This window comes from Neomonachus schauinslandi, chromosome 1 (assembly GCF_002201575.2).
Source record: "Neomonachus schauinslandi chromosome 1, ASM220157v2, whole genome shotgun sequence".
NCBI classification, from domain to species: domain Eukaryota; kingdom Metazoa; phylum Chordata; class Mammalia; order Carnivora; family Phocidae; genus Neomonachus; species Neomonachus schauinslandi.
In genome coordinates, this window is record NC_058403.1 from 159,847,686 (window position 1) to 159,865,180 (window position 17,495).

General features: G+C 53.7%; 1 protein-coding gene across 2 annotated transcripts in view; it reads left to right on the top strand.

Annotated features, from left to right (window-relative positions):
* SLC6A6 (solute carrier family 6 member 6) overlaps nt 1-17,495 on the top strand; it is a 79,859-nt gene that overhangs the window by 32,917 nt on the left and 29,447 nt on the right. For both annotated transcript variants that reach the window (XM_021695124.1, XM_021695125.1), the window contains 3 exons: nt 7,652-7,894; nt 9,591-9,725; nt 10,799-11,033. In XM_021695124.1, coding sequence (XP_021550799.1) covers nt 7,666-7,894; nt 9,591-9,725; nt 10,799-11,033 — 599 coding nt within the window. In that variant the 5' untranslated portion in view covers nt 7,652-7,665. The remainder of the gene's footprint in view (nt 1-7,651; nt 7,895-9,590; nt 9,726-10,798; nt 11,034-17,495) is intronic.

Here is a 17,495-nt window from a genome sequence, read left to right on the forward strand (position 1 = left end):
GGCCATCCTGCCCTCTTCAGTCTGCCCCTCCCCCCTGCCCCTCCCCCAGCCTAGCCTGGCGCCTTCTTCCTCCCCACCCCCACGCCATTTGCATGTCTTCTTTTTGTTTCATCTCTGTTGACTGCCTGTGGTTCTCTGGGCTTTGGGTCAGAGCCTGCCACCTCCAAGATAAGAAAAATATTTGGACCCAGTCCCCAAGACCTTTTACCTGTAAATGTTTTTGTGAGAAGAACATAAGGTGGCAGTACATTGGGCCCACATCCTGCCTGCCACCAGTGTTGTCCCAGAGGCCAGTTCTATGCAAAACCTGTTCACTTTCACCCACTTTTTCCTCTGTAAACCACAGACTGAGAAGTAGGACTCATTCTGGTAGGTCCCTGTCCAGAAGTTCCCTCCTTCTGGGGGCATGGAGGCAGGGTCTGGGTGCAAATCCTGACCCAGTGCCTCGTGGCTGTGTGATCTGGGCCAGACCTTCCCCTTCTCCAAGCTGTAGTACCCTGAGCTGTGAAGGGGGAGGCTCTGTGAGGCTTGGGGAGAAGTCGACACTGGACGTGGGTTGAGGGCCGGTCATGTTCCAGGCAAGGTGCTCTCAGCAGAAGTGAGGGGTCTCTGAGGGTACACCTGAGTTTTTGTGGGGTGGGGGGTTTGCAGTTAGATCAGGGGAGGGGAAGACACTGAACCCCATGTAGATCACAAGCCCTGTCCCCAGAGATGTCATGCGAAAAACAATTCCCCAAACAGAATTCACTTTCACTAGGATCAGAATGTGGTTGCTCATTGTTCGGCTTTGTTCCGGGCAAAACAATGCCAGACTTCCTGGATGACCTCACTGGGGCGAGCCGTTGGGCCCGTGAGGCTGGGCTGGTCAGCATCTCCAGGCAAGCCTGCCCTGCCCTTTGCTGTGGCCACCTTGGGTGACCTGGGGTAATGGTGTGCCCAAACAAGGCCAACAGTTTGTGTTTGGGCCACACAATGTTTTAGAAATTAGAAAATGTAGGTAAGGCAACGGGAGCTGAGGAGAGCCACCCGTGGCTGGAACCCGGACTCTTGTTTGCCACAGACCCTCCTCCTCCCTGAGGCCTCCCCACTGTACCCTGTCTTTCGCCTGCCAGGCCCTCGAAGTCCGTTGAGATTTTCAGGCATGAGTGATCCCGAGATACAAACAGATGAACAAGACAGAAGGATACAGACCACATGATTCAAGCCAATGATTAAATCTTTTAAAGGTGTACCTTTTTATGAGAAAGACAAAAAACTTTCTTTGATTCATTTCTACTTTCTCTTCAAAAACAGCTACCCTTAAGGCCCAGGGTAAAATAGTGCTCTCACCACACCTCTTTTTTTTGTTCGGTTGGTTGGTTGGATTTTGGTGCTTATTTATTTATTTTTGTGCTTAATTTTTAAATGCTTCCTAGGGCCAGGATGGTACCTAAGGAGCATGCCCTTGGCAGACATTACTAATCGATCCCAGCCCTCCTACTCACTGAGCCTGTCCCTTGTCTGGAGTTTGTGGACACAGCGCTGGAAGGAGCCCCTTTGGATCTATCAGAGAAGTCTGGGAGGCTCTCCCTGGCTGCTGGAGGAAGCCTCTGGTCCAGAGTGCCATGTGTCCTGGCTATCGATGCCACTTCATCAGCCTGCCCAGTCCGTCCCTAGGGCCCTGGGCCCCTGTCACCTCTGTATCCTGTGGCTCCTCACTTCCCTGTCCACCATCACCTACTTCTCTGATGTGTCCAGTCCAGCGGCTTGAAGCTAACTTAAAGGCACCAGGCCTGATGTCACTTTGTCAGCTTGCTAAAGCAGGTGATGCAAAACAGCCGAGTGCTTGAGAACATGGGATTGAGGCCGAACCAGACCTGGGAGCCATTTGAAACTCCAGCGGCCTTTTACTTGCTGTGTGATTCTGGACAAGTGACTTCACCTCTCCAGGCCTTGTCAGCAAAACAGGGATGGTAATGGCTCCCAGAGAGGGGATTGACTAAGAAAATGCTTGCAAAGCCCTTAGCACAGTGCTAAATAAACGTGCCTGTAGTCATCGCTTAATAGATGCAGCTTGCTTTTTTCCTCTTTTTTAAAACACTGAGGCTATGATGCCTGCCACCCAGTATTAATAAAATTCCAAGGTGGTCAGCTATTTTCTTCAATAATAGCTAATATTTATTAATCACTTTGTATGTACCAGGCCCTGTGCTGGACATTTTACAGTCATCATCCTATTTAATCCCTGTGCGGTGAGTTCTTTTAACCAATGAAGCACAGAGAGGTTGTTACTTGCTCCGGGTCACACAGCTGGGTTGTGGCCTCAGTGAGCCCAGAACTCTGGCTCTGGAGTGGGCAGAGAAATGAGGAAAGGAGAGGATAAAGCCCTGCTCTGGAATGCTTGATTCCGTAGAGAGCCCAACAGGACAGGGCGGTCCAGGCCTCCGGTATCCCCAGCTGTAAATAGGTGGGTCATCCAGAGCTCCCCTGGGTTTCTAGGAGCCACTTACCTAACCCCCAGAGGTTTGCTGAGAAACACTAACTGTCCAGTGAGGCCCAGAGATGAATCTTAGAGGCTGTGTGCTAAGTACTTTTGGGATGGGAGGTATTCTAAAGAGGAAACAGTGAAGTACCTGCCTTCTTATTTTGGAAACCTTGTAGAAGCTCGTGAGTGGATAAGTCAGTGACAACGAGAGATTTAAATCATTCTTTTCCAGAGAGATTCTTGTGGGAAGCTGATTGTTTTTACTTGAGAAGGTTCAAGTTCTGCAGGGGAGGGTAAAAATTTCCCAGCTTCCCGGCAGCTCATCCAGGAAAAAGAGGCAAGGGCTTGGTTTCCCCACAACCTTGGACTGAGGTGGCAGATGCTGGGGGAGGCAGCCACAGCAGGGTCTGTAACTCGATTCAAGATCCAGCTGGCTGGTGTGTGGGCACCTGGGGCCAGGGGGGTTGGGAGGGCGTGGAATGTGGGCAGGATACCCAGTCCCTAGCCCTACCCTGCTCTACCTCTGCATTCCTTTTCCCTCTGGCCTTAGCATCCCCATCTGCAAACAGCACAGAGGCCTCCTCCTTTCTAAACTTTGCTCTGGTGCCCTAGGCATTGGGCAGATCAAGATGGGAGTTCTGACTTCAGTCTTCCTGGGTGCTTAGCATCAGGCAGGCCGCTCACTTCCCTGCTTGAGCTTCAACTTCCTTCATCAGTAAAACAGTACTAAAAATCCCTTCCACAATAAGGCTCTTTGAGGAGTAAATAGAACACTATTTATTGACAGCTAAGCACAAAGTAAATACCAAAAAATCTGGTAGCTGTAAATCGGGGAGAAACCAATCCTCGGCATTGTTGGCACGTGTTGCCGGCACCAGGTTGGATCTGTCCACGGACGTGCCAAAGCTGACCAGGTGATCTGCAGGTCGGTCTTCAGGCACAGCCAGTTCTGGCCGTGACCCCTGGACCAGAGAGACAAGGAGAACTTCAGCTGGCCAAGGAGGGAGGCTTCATCCTGGAGCCTCTGTATCAGGGCTGATTCTGATGCCTATTCTAATCGCTTCTCGCTGTAATAACCAAAGAGGAAGCTCTTAAAATGGGGAATTATGTATCACGGTCGCTACAAAATAGCCCTGGGCCTGGCGCCAAGGGAAACAGTTCTCGGTGGCGGCGGCCGGCAAGGCAGCGGGCTGCTGGAGCGCCTGGGGGGGCTTCTTCCTAAGTGCTTACTGCACCGGGTTGGGGGGGGCGGGCCGCTGCGGGGTGACAGGTGGGAATCGGTGGGCCTCATCATGAGTCCGTGGAGATGGATGGTAGTACTCCAGGGAACGTGGTGTCTGAGGTGGGGCCGGGCTGACAGAGGGGTAGGTCAGAGCTGAAGGTTCAGGCACGTTTCGGTCACTGTTACTATCAGCTGTATGACCTCAGGAGTGTCGTTTGGCCTCCCTGGGCCTTGCTGATCTCACCCTGAGTAGAACTAAGGCCTTATATACCCCAAGGTCAAGGTGGGCCCCGATAATTAATGGCAGTAACAACAGTAATACAGCGCTACTATTTAAGGAGTACTTGCTACTTGCCAAATGCTGTTCTAAGTACTTTCCATGCATTCTACACACACCCGCCCCCCACCATTCAGTCCTTACATCATCCCCATGAGGTGGGCATGATTAGCCCCATTTTACAAATGAGGACACTAAGGATCAGAGAGGTTGATTGACTTGCCTGAAGACACCGAGCCGGGAAGTGGCTGTCAGCTTCTCGGCCAGGGCTCACACTCTAGTTCCTGCAGGGGTCAGGCTGCCACCGGAGGGCTCGGAGCAGCTGTGTTAGGGAGCCTGAGTCTGAGGCATGGGATGGACGAAAGCAGTTCTGTGGAGCCAGTGTCCCAAGGAGAGGGGAGAATGGGGAGATGGGGGCGAGGCTGCGGTGAGGAGTTTGTGTTTTCTTCCAGGAGTGATGGAAGGTTGGGAGTGGGGGGTGCATTCTGGACTGATTATGCTCTAGACATTGCCCCCAGCTGCTGTGCTGAGAACAGTTTGTGGGGGGTTGGTACAGTGTAGCAGCAGGGAGACCTGGGAGGAGGCTGCCGTGGATGCCCGGGCAAGAGCTGTCAGGGCCCCAACGGTGGTGGTTGCCATGGCGACGGAGAGATGTGGGTGGATGCCAGGAATGTACAGGAGGCAGAAGCCAAGGGGCTTTCTGCAGTGGGCTTATGCAGGCATGGGGCTGGTCAGACACCCCCGAGGGGCTTGGAAGAAGTCCCTTGAGAGGGAGGTGGGATGCCTGCCTCTGGATCTGGCCTCATTGAGAGGCATGAGTGAGTGAGTCTTGGGTGAGGCCATGGCCCATGACCTGGCGGGGAGGGAGCCAGAGGTAGGGCTGCTCCTGTGTGTTCTCGAAGGGCACGTGGGCTTGTTTCGTGGCAGCCGTGGATGAGACAGGTGACGTAACAGAAGAACCCATCCCTGGATGCACTTGGGATGAGGAGCGGGGACACCCCCATAATGCCAGATGCGTGACAAGCCCCAGTTCTGCCCCATTCAAGTCCCATCCCACATCCCGGCTCAGCCACGGGCGTTGGGAAGACGGGGTCCTGAGTGGAGAGGGGGCTGGAGGTCTCTCCTCGCGGGAAACCAGAGGCCAGAGCAGAGGGTCTCATGGAACTTGCTACCCCCATCCCCGCGTTTCCGCAGGGTTCTCTGAGCGCCAGCCTGGCCGGTTGGTTTCGGGGCCCAGAGTGCAGAGCCAGGACTCTCAGCGTAGCCACAGGGAAGCAGACCCTGGCTCCTGGTGTCCTAGTGGGGAAGAACCTTCGCCACTCCCAGCTGCCTATGTGGGCAGAAGCCGGCCACCTCCCCCCTCCTCCTGTCTGACCTTGTGAAGTGCCTTGCAGCCCCGAGATCCAAGGAGAGCCTGAAAGGGCGGAACCGACCCTCTTGGTGAGGAGGTTCAGGGGTCATTCCCTGAAAAACATCTTCACTAGGAGGGACTTGAGTCCCACATCCTCCAATTATGCTCCCATCCAGCCGGCCCACAATGGGCCGCCCAGATAACCATCGGGGGCTGCACATATTAATGCTGGAACAATGCTGGCCGCTGGGGCTATTTTTACAGTAGCCATACGCCCGGCCGGACCCCCATGTCGCCTCGAGGGAGCAGGGCAAAGAAAGGCTGTGCGGATGCCGCCGCCAGTCTGGGCTCCAGGAGACAGAGGAAGGGCTCAGCGAGCGCCCGGCGGCTCCAGGAAGCCTTTTCTTGGTCTGCTCATGGCCAGATAGCGAAACAATCAGGGTCCCCCACCCCGAGCCAGGGAGAGGAAGGAGGCGTGGGGGAAATGGGGATTCTGTTGTGCTTTTGTGCCTCTGCTCCTCCAAGCAAGGCCCCTGCGGGCCCGGCTGCTGGGGCCAGGCCAGTGCACCTTCTCTCTGCACACCCCAGGTCCGCAGGCGGCCCCCGCCTTGCCCTGCCCCAACCGCCACCTACGCCAGGCAAGGCGCGGAGGCTGCGACATGGCTGGCGTCAGAGAGTTGGGAAGTGGCAGGCCTGGGGTTTGTACTTAGCAGCAGCTGCTTGCAGACCCCACCCTGAGCACCATTACGCATCAGTTCTCCTCCTGCGCTCCAGGTTCTGAGCACAGCAGTAGATAAGACAGGTCCTTGCCCCACGGAGCCTCTGTTCTTGTCAGTTGAGGGGGAGACTGTTAACAAGGAAACAAGGACTCGAGCAAGACACGATCGGGTGGTGCTAAGCACTTTGACAAGGTAGACTCAGATCCCCACTGGAGACGTCCCGCGAGCCGGGTGGCAAGCTGGCCCGGGTGTGCCCGGGTGACGGGGCTGCATCTGGTCCAGCTGATGGATCCCCTAAGGAGTGTGAACCCAGTGTGGCCCGACGCCCTTCACATGTTTTGAAAAAACCTAGAAATCTCCACTTTCCTCTGTTATTTCAGTGTCGGCCAACGGTTTGGATCATGAAGACAAGTAGTACCCCAGGCTGTTTGACTATGAGTTGGTCGCCTTTGCTTTCAAGCTTTTTATTCTGCAGATGAAGAAAGTGAGGCTCAGGGAGGGGTGGGTAGGCCCACTAACTCTGGCTCCCCCAGCTCAGCTGTCTCCCGTGGCCTCTGCCATGTAGGGGTAAAGCCTCAAAGGCACCCTCTCCCCCTGGGCTGGGACTCATGTGCTTTTGCCCTCAAGACCAAGGTATGTGTGTGGGTGGGCGGGGGGGGGGGGGGGTTAGGACTTGGGGACCTGAGAAGTAGAGAAAGGAGATGTTCTGCCCTGGCTGGTGGCAGCCTTCCTAAGCAGGGGTGGGCTAAGGGTAATCCTGAACAGCTCCTGGAGGCTTGGAGACTTGACCTCCTCTGGGCCCTTGCATTGCTGAACCCAATAGGGAGTCAGAGGGCAAAGGAGCCTGGATGGTATACGGGTTAGAGCAAGCCAGAGAGTGGATAGAGAGGGATGGACAAAGGAAGATACACCTGCATTCTTCCATAATCCTCACAGTGCAGAGATGTGACTGGTTAATGAATTGCAAATATGTTTCATAAACACCCATTTTCCATACTTTGGTGGAAACCTCCTTTTCAAATACTGTTCCTACCTCAGCCTGAAACCCCATTCCTTATTCACTTATGTTTATCCATTCTTTAAAAGCTCAGAACGAACACCTCCTGTGGCCAGGCACTGTGCTGAGTCTTGAATGAAACGGGAGCCATCATTTTCTAGGCAAATGTGAGATGCAGAGACGGTTTCTGCTCGTTGCTAGAAAATGCAGGCAGGCTGTTATTGGGAAGTTACCTTAGAGTTGCCCAGAGTGTGTCATATTTTGTAGAGATGATGTCAGGGTCGGGGTGGGGGAGGGTTGGCTTCATGCTTCTCTGCCTGCGGGTATAGAATGCAGTGTGACGTGTGGGGATGACAGGCATGGGGTCCCCGCGCTTCTGTTGAGCAGGTGCCTGGGGAGCGGAACCGGTCAGTTCCTGAATCTCGAGGACCCTGATCACTTAGAGGGGTCCGAATCACTCGGGTTGTTGTCAGAGCCGTGGACAGACGGGAGGGCAGGCCCCTCGCCACAGGCCTGGGCTGGTCAGAGCCCGCCAGCCCATGGGTGAGAAAAGAGATGTGCCGAAGACGAACAGGCCATCCCTTACTGAGCGCGCGCTGGCTTCTGTTTTGTCCCCCACAGAAAGCGAGGAGGACATGGCCACCAAGGAGAAGCTGCAGTGTCTGAAAGACTTTCACAAAGACATCCTGAAGCCATCCCCAGGGAAGAGCCCAGGCACGCGGCCCGAAGATGAGGCCGAGGGGAAGCCTCCTCAGAGGGAGAAGTGGTCCAGCAAGATCGACTTTGTGCTCTCCGTGGCTGGCGGCTTTGTCGGCTTGGGCAACGTCTGGCGTTTCCCGTACCTCTGCTACAAAAATGGTGGAGGTAAGCCTGGGCTGGGCTGGGCAGCGAGTGGCCAGCGAGGAGAGGGAGGGGCCAGACCGTGGGGGCCTCTCTGTGCCCCGCTTTCCCAGGCCCCCACCTGGAACACCTGCGTGCCCACCCCATCCCACCCCACTTCAGAGGCAATACATGAGCATGCCTGAGAGTCAGGTGACGTTCTCTCGGTGTCTTAACTCTGCAAACTCGGGCAGGTCCCGGACTCTCTCTGACCCTCCAGTTGATCCCCTCAGAAGAGAGGCCGTGAGGCCAGGCCCATGTGTCCCACAGATTTGCCCAGATCCATATGCTTTTGCTTTGGCTTTTCCTAACTTAACCCAAAGGCACTTCAAAAGCAAGCTTTGTTTCCCCCCGATAAATGGAAAACCAGTATCATTTGCTGTGACAGAAAGGTATCCAGGAAAAAAAAAATACAGTGAAGGTATTTCTAGTACTTTTTAATTTAAAATTTTTCTCCCCTTGTATTGAGATATAATTGACTTATAACATGTATTAGTTTAAGGTGTACAACGTAATGAGTTGATACATGTGTGTATTGCTAAATGATCACCACAGTTAGTTCAGTTACCATCCATCACCTCACATAGTTATAACGTTTTTTCTTGTGATGAGAACTTGAGATTTACTCTCATAGCAGTTTTCAAATATGTAGTACAGCACTATTAACTATAGTCACCATGCGGTAGGTCACGTCCCCAGAACTTAAACCTTGAAGTTGTCTCTTTTTGACCACCTTTGAAGATCATTTTTAAAATATAAGGCCTCTGTCTGGGTGTTTGGTTAGTTGGTTGGTTTGGGTTTTTGTGGGTTTTTTGTTTTTTGTTTTTTACACCTGCTGAAGGCTCTGAGCTAGAATCCTCTCCTGTTGGAGGTGTCAAAGTCTGGCAGCATGTGACAGAGACCTTCTCCCTGGTGCAGGAGAGAGCTCAAAGAGCCCTGGGCAGGGAGGAACGGCTCGGCCCTCGTGACGGCCTCAATCGGAGGCTCGTATGGCAGCAGATGGCATGCCGCGGCCGCCCAAGTTAGAAGAACCACCTTTTGGGAAATTCTGCCTTAGAGCCTGGTTTCTTCACCTTTTGTAGGTCTCAGGCGCCTTTGGGACTCTGATGAGTGCCCTAGACGCTCCCCAGAACAAAGCACATAGCCATAGACCCAAGTTGCCCACAGTTTCAAAGGGTTTATGGACCCGCTGAAGCCATTAGTGGACACCAGGTAGGAACCCTCGCCCTGGCTTCTTTGCCCTCACTCCTCCCCTGGCTCCCACCCCGAGCTGGAGAGGCCCACCTCTTGCTTCTCATCACTGCACCCTTCCTCGCTAGTTCTTCTTAGCTGCCTGCCCTGGGCGGGCCTGGGGAAGGACGGGTGAAGGCTTCATGAGGAGGCCGTGTTTGAGATGGACAGATGTGGGGAAGGCAGGCAGGTAGTTGGCACAGCGTAAGCAAAGGCTCAGAGGCTTAAAAAAGCACCTGGTGCATCTGGAGGAGGTGAGAAGGCCCACTGGAAAAGTGATGTCAGCTGGACAGATGGGCAAGGCCTGGAGACTTTTCAGCCAGGTCCAAGAGTTTGGCCTCTATCCCAATGTCCCTCACTCATTCTCTTGGATCTCATTGGCTGGGAGGGCTTGGGAGCGGCCCCCGTGACAGCCACAGCCTGACCCTCACCAACTCTGCTCTCTCTGCAGGTGCATTTCTCATACCGTATTTTATTTTCCTGTTTGGCGGCGGCCTGCCTGTGTTTTTCCTAGAGGTAATCATAGGCCAGTACACCTCTGAAGGGGGCATCACCTGCTGGGAAAAGATCTGCCCCTTGTTCTCCGGTGAGTATGGGACAAAGGTCACCCGGGGCCTGGTGTTCATCGGTTCAGCACATTTTTATTGAGCACCTGCTATTTGCCAGGTACACTGGAGCCTCATGCAAGTCCACTTGTGCCTGTGCCTGACCCAGGGTAGCAGGTGGCACATTATTCCCATGATGCTGCTGCCCATCATAGCTGCTCAGCACGTCCGGGCTGTTCCCACCTCTGGGTCGTTGAAGGATTGCAGCTGCTTAGCAATGTAGGGCAGAAGAGAGGCGCTCAGATCAGGAGTCTGTATGGCTTCAAGTCCCACTTCCTCCTCTTGCTCAAACTCTTGTTACTTTGGAATAGTCACTTAATCTCTTTGGGCCTCAGTTTCTTTATCTATAAAATGGAAATCATGTGCTTACTTCATAGGGTCGCTATGAAGACAAAATGACATAGCTATGTAAAAGTGCTTTGTATACGTAGTAAGCTCCAAATCAAGGGTAGCTTTATTATCATTACAACATTTAGTCCTGTGCCTCACACCTAGTATGCACCCATAAAATAATCACTGTTATGGTTATAATTGGCATGGTCGGGAGGATGTGTGGATCTGTTCATTCATTCATCTATATAAATCCATCCATCCATCCAGTAAACTTTCTTCCATTAGTCAATGGTTAGACCAGCCATCCATCTTTCTGGCTAGCTATCCACTCATTCATCCATCCATTCATCCACCTAACCTTCCAACCAACCACCATCCATACATCCATCAACAAATTGGATATCCATCCATCAATCCAACATCCATCCATTCAGCTGTCTTTCCAACCAGCCAACCAACCATCCATCCATCTACTCATCTATGTGCCTAGCCATCCATTCATTGAGCTATCCCTCCTCTATACATCCTTCCATTCATCCACCTTATCGGACCATCCATTCTTTCATCATCTGTCCAGTCATCCATTCATCCTACAAATATTTGCTGGTCCTTGTTGAAGAGCCCCTTCTGGCCCCAGGCCTAGAGATACCAGGGTTGACTATGTGGCCGTGGTAGGTCTGGCCTCCCTCCTGATGCTCCTCTTTCTTGCCCACACCCACAGGCATCGGCTACGCCTCCATCGTGATCGTGTCCCTCCTGAACATATACTACGTCATCATCCTGGCCTGGGCCACATACTACCTGTTCCAGTCCTTCCAGTCGGAGCTGCCCTGGGCACACTGCAACCACAGCTGGAACACACCCCAGTGCATGGAAGACACTATGCGCAGGAATAAGAGCCTGTGGGTCACCCTCAGCGCCAACAACTTCACCTCGCCTGTCACCGAGTTCTGGGAGTAAGGCCAGCCTCGCTGAAGGAAGGAGGGAGGATGTGGGTGGGGGCAGAGAGGACAGCCCACTCCCTCATCTTCTCCCCAGGGATGTGGTTGTCACTATCTCGGGGTGGGGGGCGGGGAGGAGGGTGCGGATTTGGAGATAAATCCATGCCTTTGGTCTCAGACAGGCCTGGAACCGAATCCCAGTTCTGCCATTTTACTGGCTGTTTGAACTTCGGCAAGTCACTGCCCCTTTCTGAGCCTCAGTTTCTTTAACTGTCAAATGAGGGGAATGAATCGTTCCTACACCCGTATGCAGGTATATGTACTTCTGTTGTCTGAAAATGATATAGTTTTCTTAATGTATTTTAGAAAAATATATAGTTAGCACATCAAACCTGTTACTGCACAGAGAAAAATGCACATACGAAGCTGATATAGTTACTCAAGCGAAAAGGTGAGTCGATAGAGTAAAAAATATCTATCAGTTAGCTTTTGCTGTGTAACAGTCACCCCCAAATTTGGTGGCTTTCCGCAACGACCATTTATTTGGCTCATGGTTCTGCTGATTGGCATTTTGGACTGAGCTTGGCTGAGCAGTTCTGCCAGTCTTTGCGGGGCTCCCCCGTGGGTAGGTCAGCTGTAGGACATCAGGATAGCTCTTTTGGGGATTAGCTGGCTATTGGCTGGGGTGCCAGGGGCAACCGGTGCATATGGGCCCATCACCCAGTGGGCCAGCCTGGGCTTGTTCACGGGCGGCTCAGCACGTGACCACGAATGGGGGAGCCCCTGTGCAGGAGTTCTTTTCAAAACTCTGTCGGCATCATTTTCACTCATGTCCCATCGGCCAAAGAAAGCCATAGACTAACCCAATCCAGGAGGTGGGGAGAGAGGCTCTGTCTTTTTAGGAGAGGAGGGGAGAACCACCATGTCGTCAGCAGCTATGGGAGTATAGACGCAGGACAGACATCAGAAAGGCGGAATGTGGAGACCTGAAGTTTGGGTAACTCTTAGCTGACATACAGGGGAGTCCTTTGAACACAGTGCTTGGAGGCCAATCGCAAAAGCACTCATGGGTCACTTTCCCTGCTCTTCATGATCTATGAAACTTGGGGTTCAGCACCTGCGTACAGCCCCAGTGATCCTGGAGATGAAGTTGATAGTGGGGGGCAGGAGACAGTATTAAGGATGGGGGTGGTCCCTCATCATCATGAGATGATACTCCTTTTTGGGTCAGCTTTGCAGCTTCCAAGGGTCTTCCCACCTCTGAGAACCCAGCCCAGCAACGGACCCACAAGAGAGGGGGTGGCCTGCTGGCCGGTCCCAGCCATGCTTGAGGGCCAGGGCCAGGAAATCGTGGGCAAGCAAGGGTCAGGTGGCCCTCGGTCAGGGGGTCCCTGTCCTTGTCATGACACGCAAGCCTGCGGTCGATGCTCACAAGTCCCTAGGCCTACTTGGACAGGGGCTCTTTCTTTGTGTGTACATATTTTCCACTTGCAGACAAAGAGCACATTACAAGCACACTCATCACCCCCTCCATGCCACACCCTCTGGAGAGCTGAGTTTACAGACAAAGAAATGCGGGCACTTCATTCTTCTCACTTGAATGGGGCCCGAAACCACAGCCCTGTCTGTCCTAGGCTGTTCCTGGCACAGCCTGACCACCCACAGCCCACCCCGCCCAGGACACTGGCACACAACCAGCCACTTGGGTGCCTGCTGGAGCCTTACTGCCTCGGGCCTGGGTTGGTTGTCCGGGCTTTCATGAACCCTCGGTCTGTCACCTCTAGCTTGGGCAGGTGCTGTTGCCCCTCTGGGCCCCGATGGCCTCACCTGTGCTTGGGGAGATTCTAGCATTGCCCTCCCAGCGTTGTGGGGTTGCCCTAACTGAATGAGACTGTGCATGGCCAGTCCTGAGAAGCTGCTTGAGAAATGCGGGCCATTATTATCTATCTAGTGCCCTTGTAGTGGATCAAACTGCCCTCCAGGGGCGTTGGGAACTCAAGTGATCTGACCTTCAGAGGGACCAAGAGTGGCCCCTTCTCAAATGCCCATACCCTCCCCCTCCACCCCTGCCATTGCAAATGGGGCTGTCCTTCTGGCTCATCTCTGCTGTCATAGGCCTGAGGGCTCTCGGGAAGGGGCTCCCGTGAACCATGAGGTCCTCAGGGGGTCCAGTTGTTCCCCATGCCTTCTCACCCACCTGTCCCCTACACTCAGCCCTCCTGGGAGTTCTCGGGCTCCTGCCTTCCAGAATCCCCATTCTGAGCACCCAAGCTGCCCTTTCTGGCCTGGAAGCCGTGAAGATAGGATTTATCTTTGGAAATGTCCTGGGCCTGCAGGCAGCTTCCCAGGGCCCACAGGATCCGGATGGACTTTCTCAGCCCACAGAGCACTGGCCACCTGCCTGGTGCTCACCTCCCACTCCAGCCTTCGGGTCCTAGCTGAACTTTGTGAGCCCACCTGAACATCCACAAAGAACTTGCCCTCCTTCTGGAACCCTGGGGAGGACTGGGGTCCACAGAGCAAGAGCCTGGAATGCAGGCTTAGTTGAGGAGACCACGCATGAGCAGAGGCTGAGGCCAGTGAGTAGGGCTGGGGGCTTCAGTGCAGTGCAGCCCTGGGCCAGGCCCTACAGGTGAGAAGGGCCCAGTCCCCGGCCTTCCAGAGCCTTCCCTTCTCCTGCACATGAAAGAGGGGAAGGGAAAGAGAACTAATATGGAATAACTAGCTCCCATGAGCGTTGTGCCAGGGACATGTCCCTCTCTTTGGCATTTCATCTTTGCAGAGACCCTTCAGGTAGGGAAGTACATGGGAATCCTCCCAAACTCCTGCCTGCCTCAAATCTCACATCCAGTTCCCAGATGTTCTGGGCTCTCCCTTCCAAGTATACCCAGAGTCTGACTACTCTCCCCGCTTGCAGTCCCCCGCCTCTCCATGAGACCCCCAGCATCACTCCCCCAGACCCCAGCACTGGACTGTCCTCTCCCTGCCTTACCCTTGCAGCTTTGAAGTCAACAACCGTGAATCCAAACATGGCATTTCTCAGCTCAGAACCCTCTCGTGGCTTTTCCCATACTATGATCTGGCTCAGCCAGAGAGGATTAAGCGGGAGTGTTTGAACACAGTGAGTGCTCACTGGATGCTGATTCTTCTTACTAATTCCATGTCTGCATCCACTTGGCTTTGTAGCCTGGAGCAGCAAGTTAACTACCCCTCTCAGGCCTAGTTTCCTCATCTGCAAATGAAAGGGCCATATGAGCTGGGCTCTGAGGCACAAATAGGAGCTCACTAGGCTGAAAAGGAGAGCAAAAAGACATTCTGGGGAGAAGGAACAGCCCATGCCGAGGCATGGCATTCTGAACACACACAAGTGTTTGGGAACCGTTAAGTCATGAGTTTGGCCAGAGCATAGGACACATGGGACCAGGAGAAGGTTTGAGGCCTCGAATGTTAGCCTGGTAAGTTTGAGCTTTGTTCTCTAGGAGGGGGAACCATGGAAGGTATACGAGAAGGGGAGTGACATGATTGAATCTACTCAAGGAACACACTAGTGGGAGAGAGACTAGGACATATATTAAGCACCAACTGTATACAGGGCCTCAGAGGGTTCAGCCATCAGTGGGTCTGGGTTCCGGGGTGAAACAGTTTCTATGATTTCCCCCGAAAATAGCCACTGGCCCTACAGTGACTGGTTCTGGGGTTTCCATTAGGAGAGGCTCACGGGGACATTACTGAGGTGTCAGTGACTGGTACCAGGTTAGGCTGCAGAGCAGTGAGGATACTCTCAAAGTGCTGGTCTCCATGCCGCTGGAGCCAAAGCCCAGCCCCAGCCAATGTTTATCTCCACTTCTCTCACCTGCAGCAGACGTGTGGGTCCTTGAGGTGGACCAATACCCGACGGGTGTCTGGGAGCTCCCTGGGAATCAAGATAACACGGCACTATGAAAGCTGAGACTTCCTTATGGCCCTGGACGGGGAAGGAATTTGCTGATCATCCCTGCCAGCCGCCCTCCCCCTCTCTTGTTTTACTAGAGGAGAGAGTTGGGAGCATGGGTGATGCTCCGGTCCCTTAGAGCAGGGAGCCTGCCTCTGGCCCCCACACGTCCCAGCTGCATGACCTCAGGGCAGTCACCTCACCTCTCTAAACCTTGAGGATAGCATGGTTCCAACACCTCACAGTCTGGCTCGAGTTAAAGAGCTAGGACAAGTGATGTGCTAAGGACAGGGCCTCCAGTCATGGCTCATTGGGTATGACACTGAGGACCAGAGAGGTTAAGTGACTTGCCCAAGGTTACACAAGCAGCTAGCTAGAACAGAGCTCCCAGCCCTCACCTCCGACACTGGTATCTGTGTCCCCACCAGCTACAAGTCCACGGCCACAGGTAACATTGTGCCGTGTGTGTGTGACCCACTCTCGGGGTCTTCTCTTGGTGTGGACCCACCTCATCTGCAACGCTAAAGCACCATTGTCAGCAGGAGCCGGCGAGATGTCCTCTTACAGAGCCCCGTATAAGCCACCGGGACCCCTGAGACAGTCATTTCACGCTAGCTTTATGATTTGACTCAGAGTTGCTCTGTGACGGAAAACAGAGCTTCTGCCCCCAGTTAACCTCATCCTGCTGGTCCCTGCTCTGGGGTCCTCGCTCTGTCCCGAGGGTCCTGCTTCACCCCAGCCCTGGAAGACAGGCGGGGCCAGATCTGTCCGGAGCCATGCCTTCCTCCCTGGTTCCTCCCGAGCCCCCTGGGAGCTCAGCACGTATCATTAGACTTTATTAGAATCAAAGAAATGAGTCATATTTGCAAACAAGCCGTGCTCAGCCAATCTTCCTCTGCAGCTGTCGGAAGGAGGAGGCGGTGGAGAAAGCCTTGTGTGGCCCCATGCTCAGGGCGGACGGGCTCTTTTATAATTGTTGCCTCCGCCAGTCTCCAGGGAAGAGCCATGGCCAATAAATGGCTGGCCGGCAGTCAAAAGGAAACGATTTGGCCCACTCGGAGGACGTATTTACATCTCTGAGTGCCGGCTGGACGGCAGCAGGGCGGCCGACTCACAACAGACGTCCAGGCGATTCTTTTTTGGATCCCACCCTGGAATGAATCATTACTATTCTTGGACAAGAATGCAGCTCACCTCTGGTTCTCCTCCCTCTGTATGAGCGATGCAGGGAAGCCTGGGATTCTGAGGGCCCTCATGAAGGGCAGAATAGGACCAGGCATATGGGTGGCTGGTCCCCAGGGCAGCATCAGAAAAAGGGATCCAGGCCCGGAGCTGATTTTTATCTGGGTCATGTCAGGCGAATTCCTGAACCTCTCTGAGCCTCAGTTTCCCCATCAACCAAATGGGTACGGTTACTTTACTCAGTTAATGCCTATTGAACACCTACTCTGTGCCAGGCACTGTTCTGGATCCAGCAGGGATCAGACACAGGCCCTGCCTCCGTGGAGATGGCATTCTAGTAAGACAGACAGACATTAAATGGATAGCACAAATATAATTGTAATATAAAAGCGATGACAAATGATGAAAAATAAAGCCAGGGCAGGGGAAGGAGAGTGACCAGGGATACTTTTTATACGATGGCCAGGAGAGGCTGCCCCAGTGAAGTAGCATTTGAACAGAGACCTGAAATGACACAGGGAGGCAGTTGGCATGTCTTATAACAAGTGACTGACGAAACAACCTGTTCAAAGGTCCTGAGGCAGGAATGTGCTCAATCTATTCAGAGATCATACCAGAAGACACTGGCTGAAGGGGCCATATGGGGGATGAGGTTCAAGATGGGACAAGCATACATAAACTTGTCCTGGACATGTCTCATTTATATACCTGTGGTCCCAGTGTCCTTATTAATAGGTCTGAATGATAAGAGTATTTGGTCACCTTATTCAGGGAGGCCAAAAGGGATGGGACAGGTTAGGGGGGCCTTTTAGCCAGGTAGGTGGGAGCCATGGGAGGATGTGGGACAGAGGAGTGGTGTGACCCATCTTGGGTCTGGACAGATTCTCCCTCGATGAGAACAGACCTGGGGGGGAGGGTGACCGTGGAGGCAGGAAGACAAGTGGGGAGGCCACCAAAAAAGCTCTGGGAAGCAGTGGGGGTCCAGACAGGAGTGGTGGCAGTGCTGGGGACATGTGGCTGGATTTGGGGTACCATGCAGTATCCTGGGGTGGTTAGGAGACTGCTGAGGGGCAGTGCACCATGGCTGTCCCTCTGGGGCACAGCACTCTACAGTTTACTGAGCCCTCTCAGGCACCACCGTGGGAAGGCCCAACAGATCCCTGTCTGCTGTTCTGGGGCTGAGGCTGTGGGAGTCCCACGCGGGAGGGACTTGTGGAGGGTCCTTCACGTGGGGGTCCCTTCAGAAAGGGATTCGGATGGCCGCACACGCTCTCCGGCCTCCACGGCTACCCAAAGCTGTCTTTGGAAAGGATGTCGGTCACTTTGGCCCCGAGCCCACGTTGGGCTCTGTTTTGACAACCCCT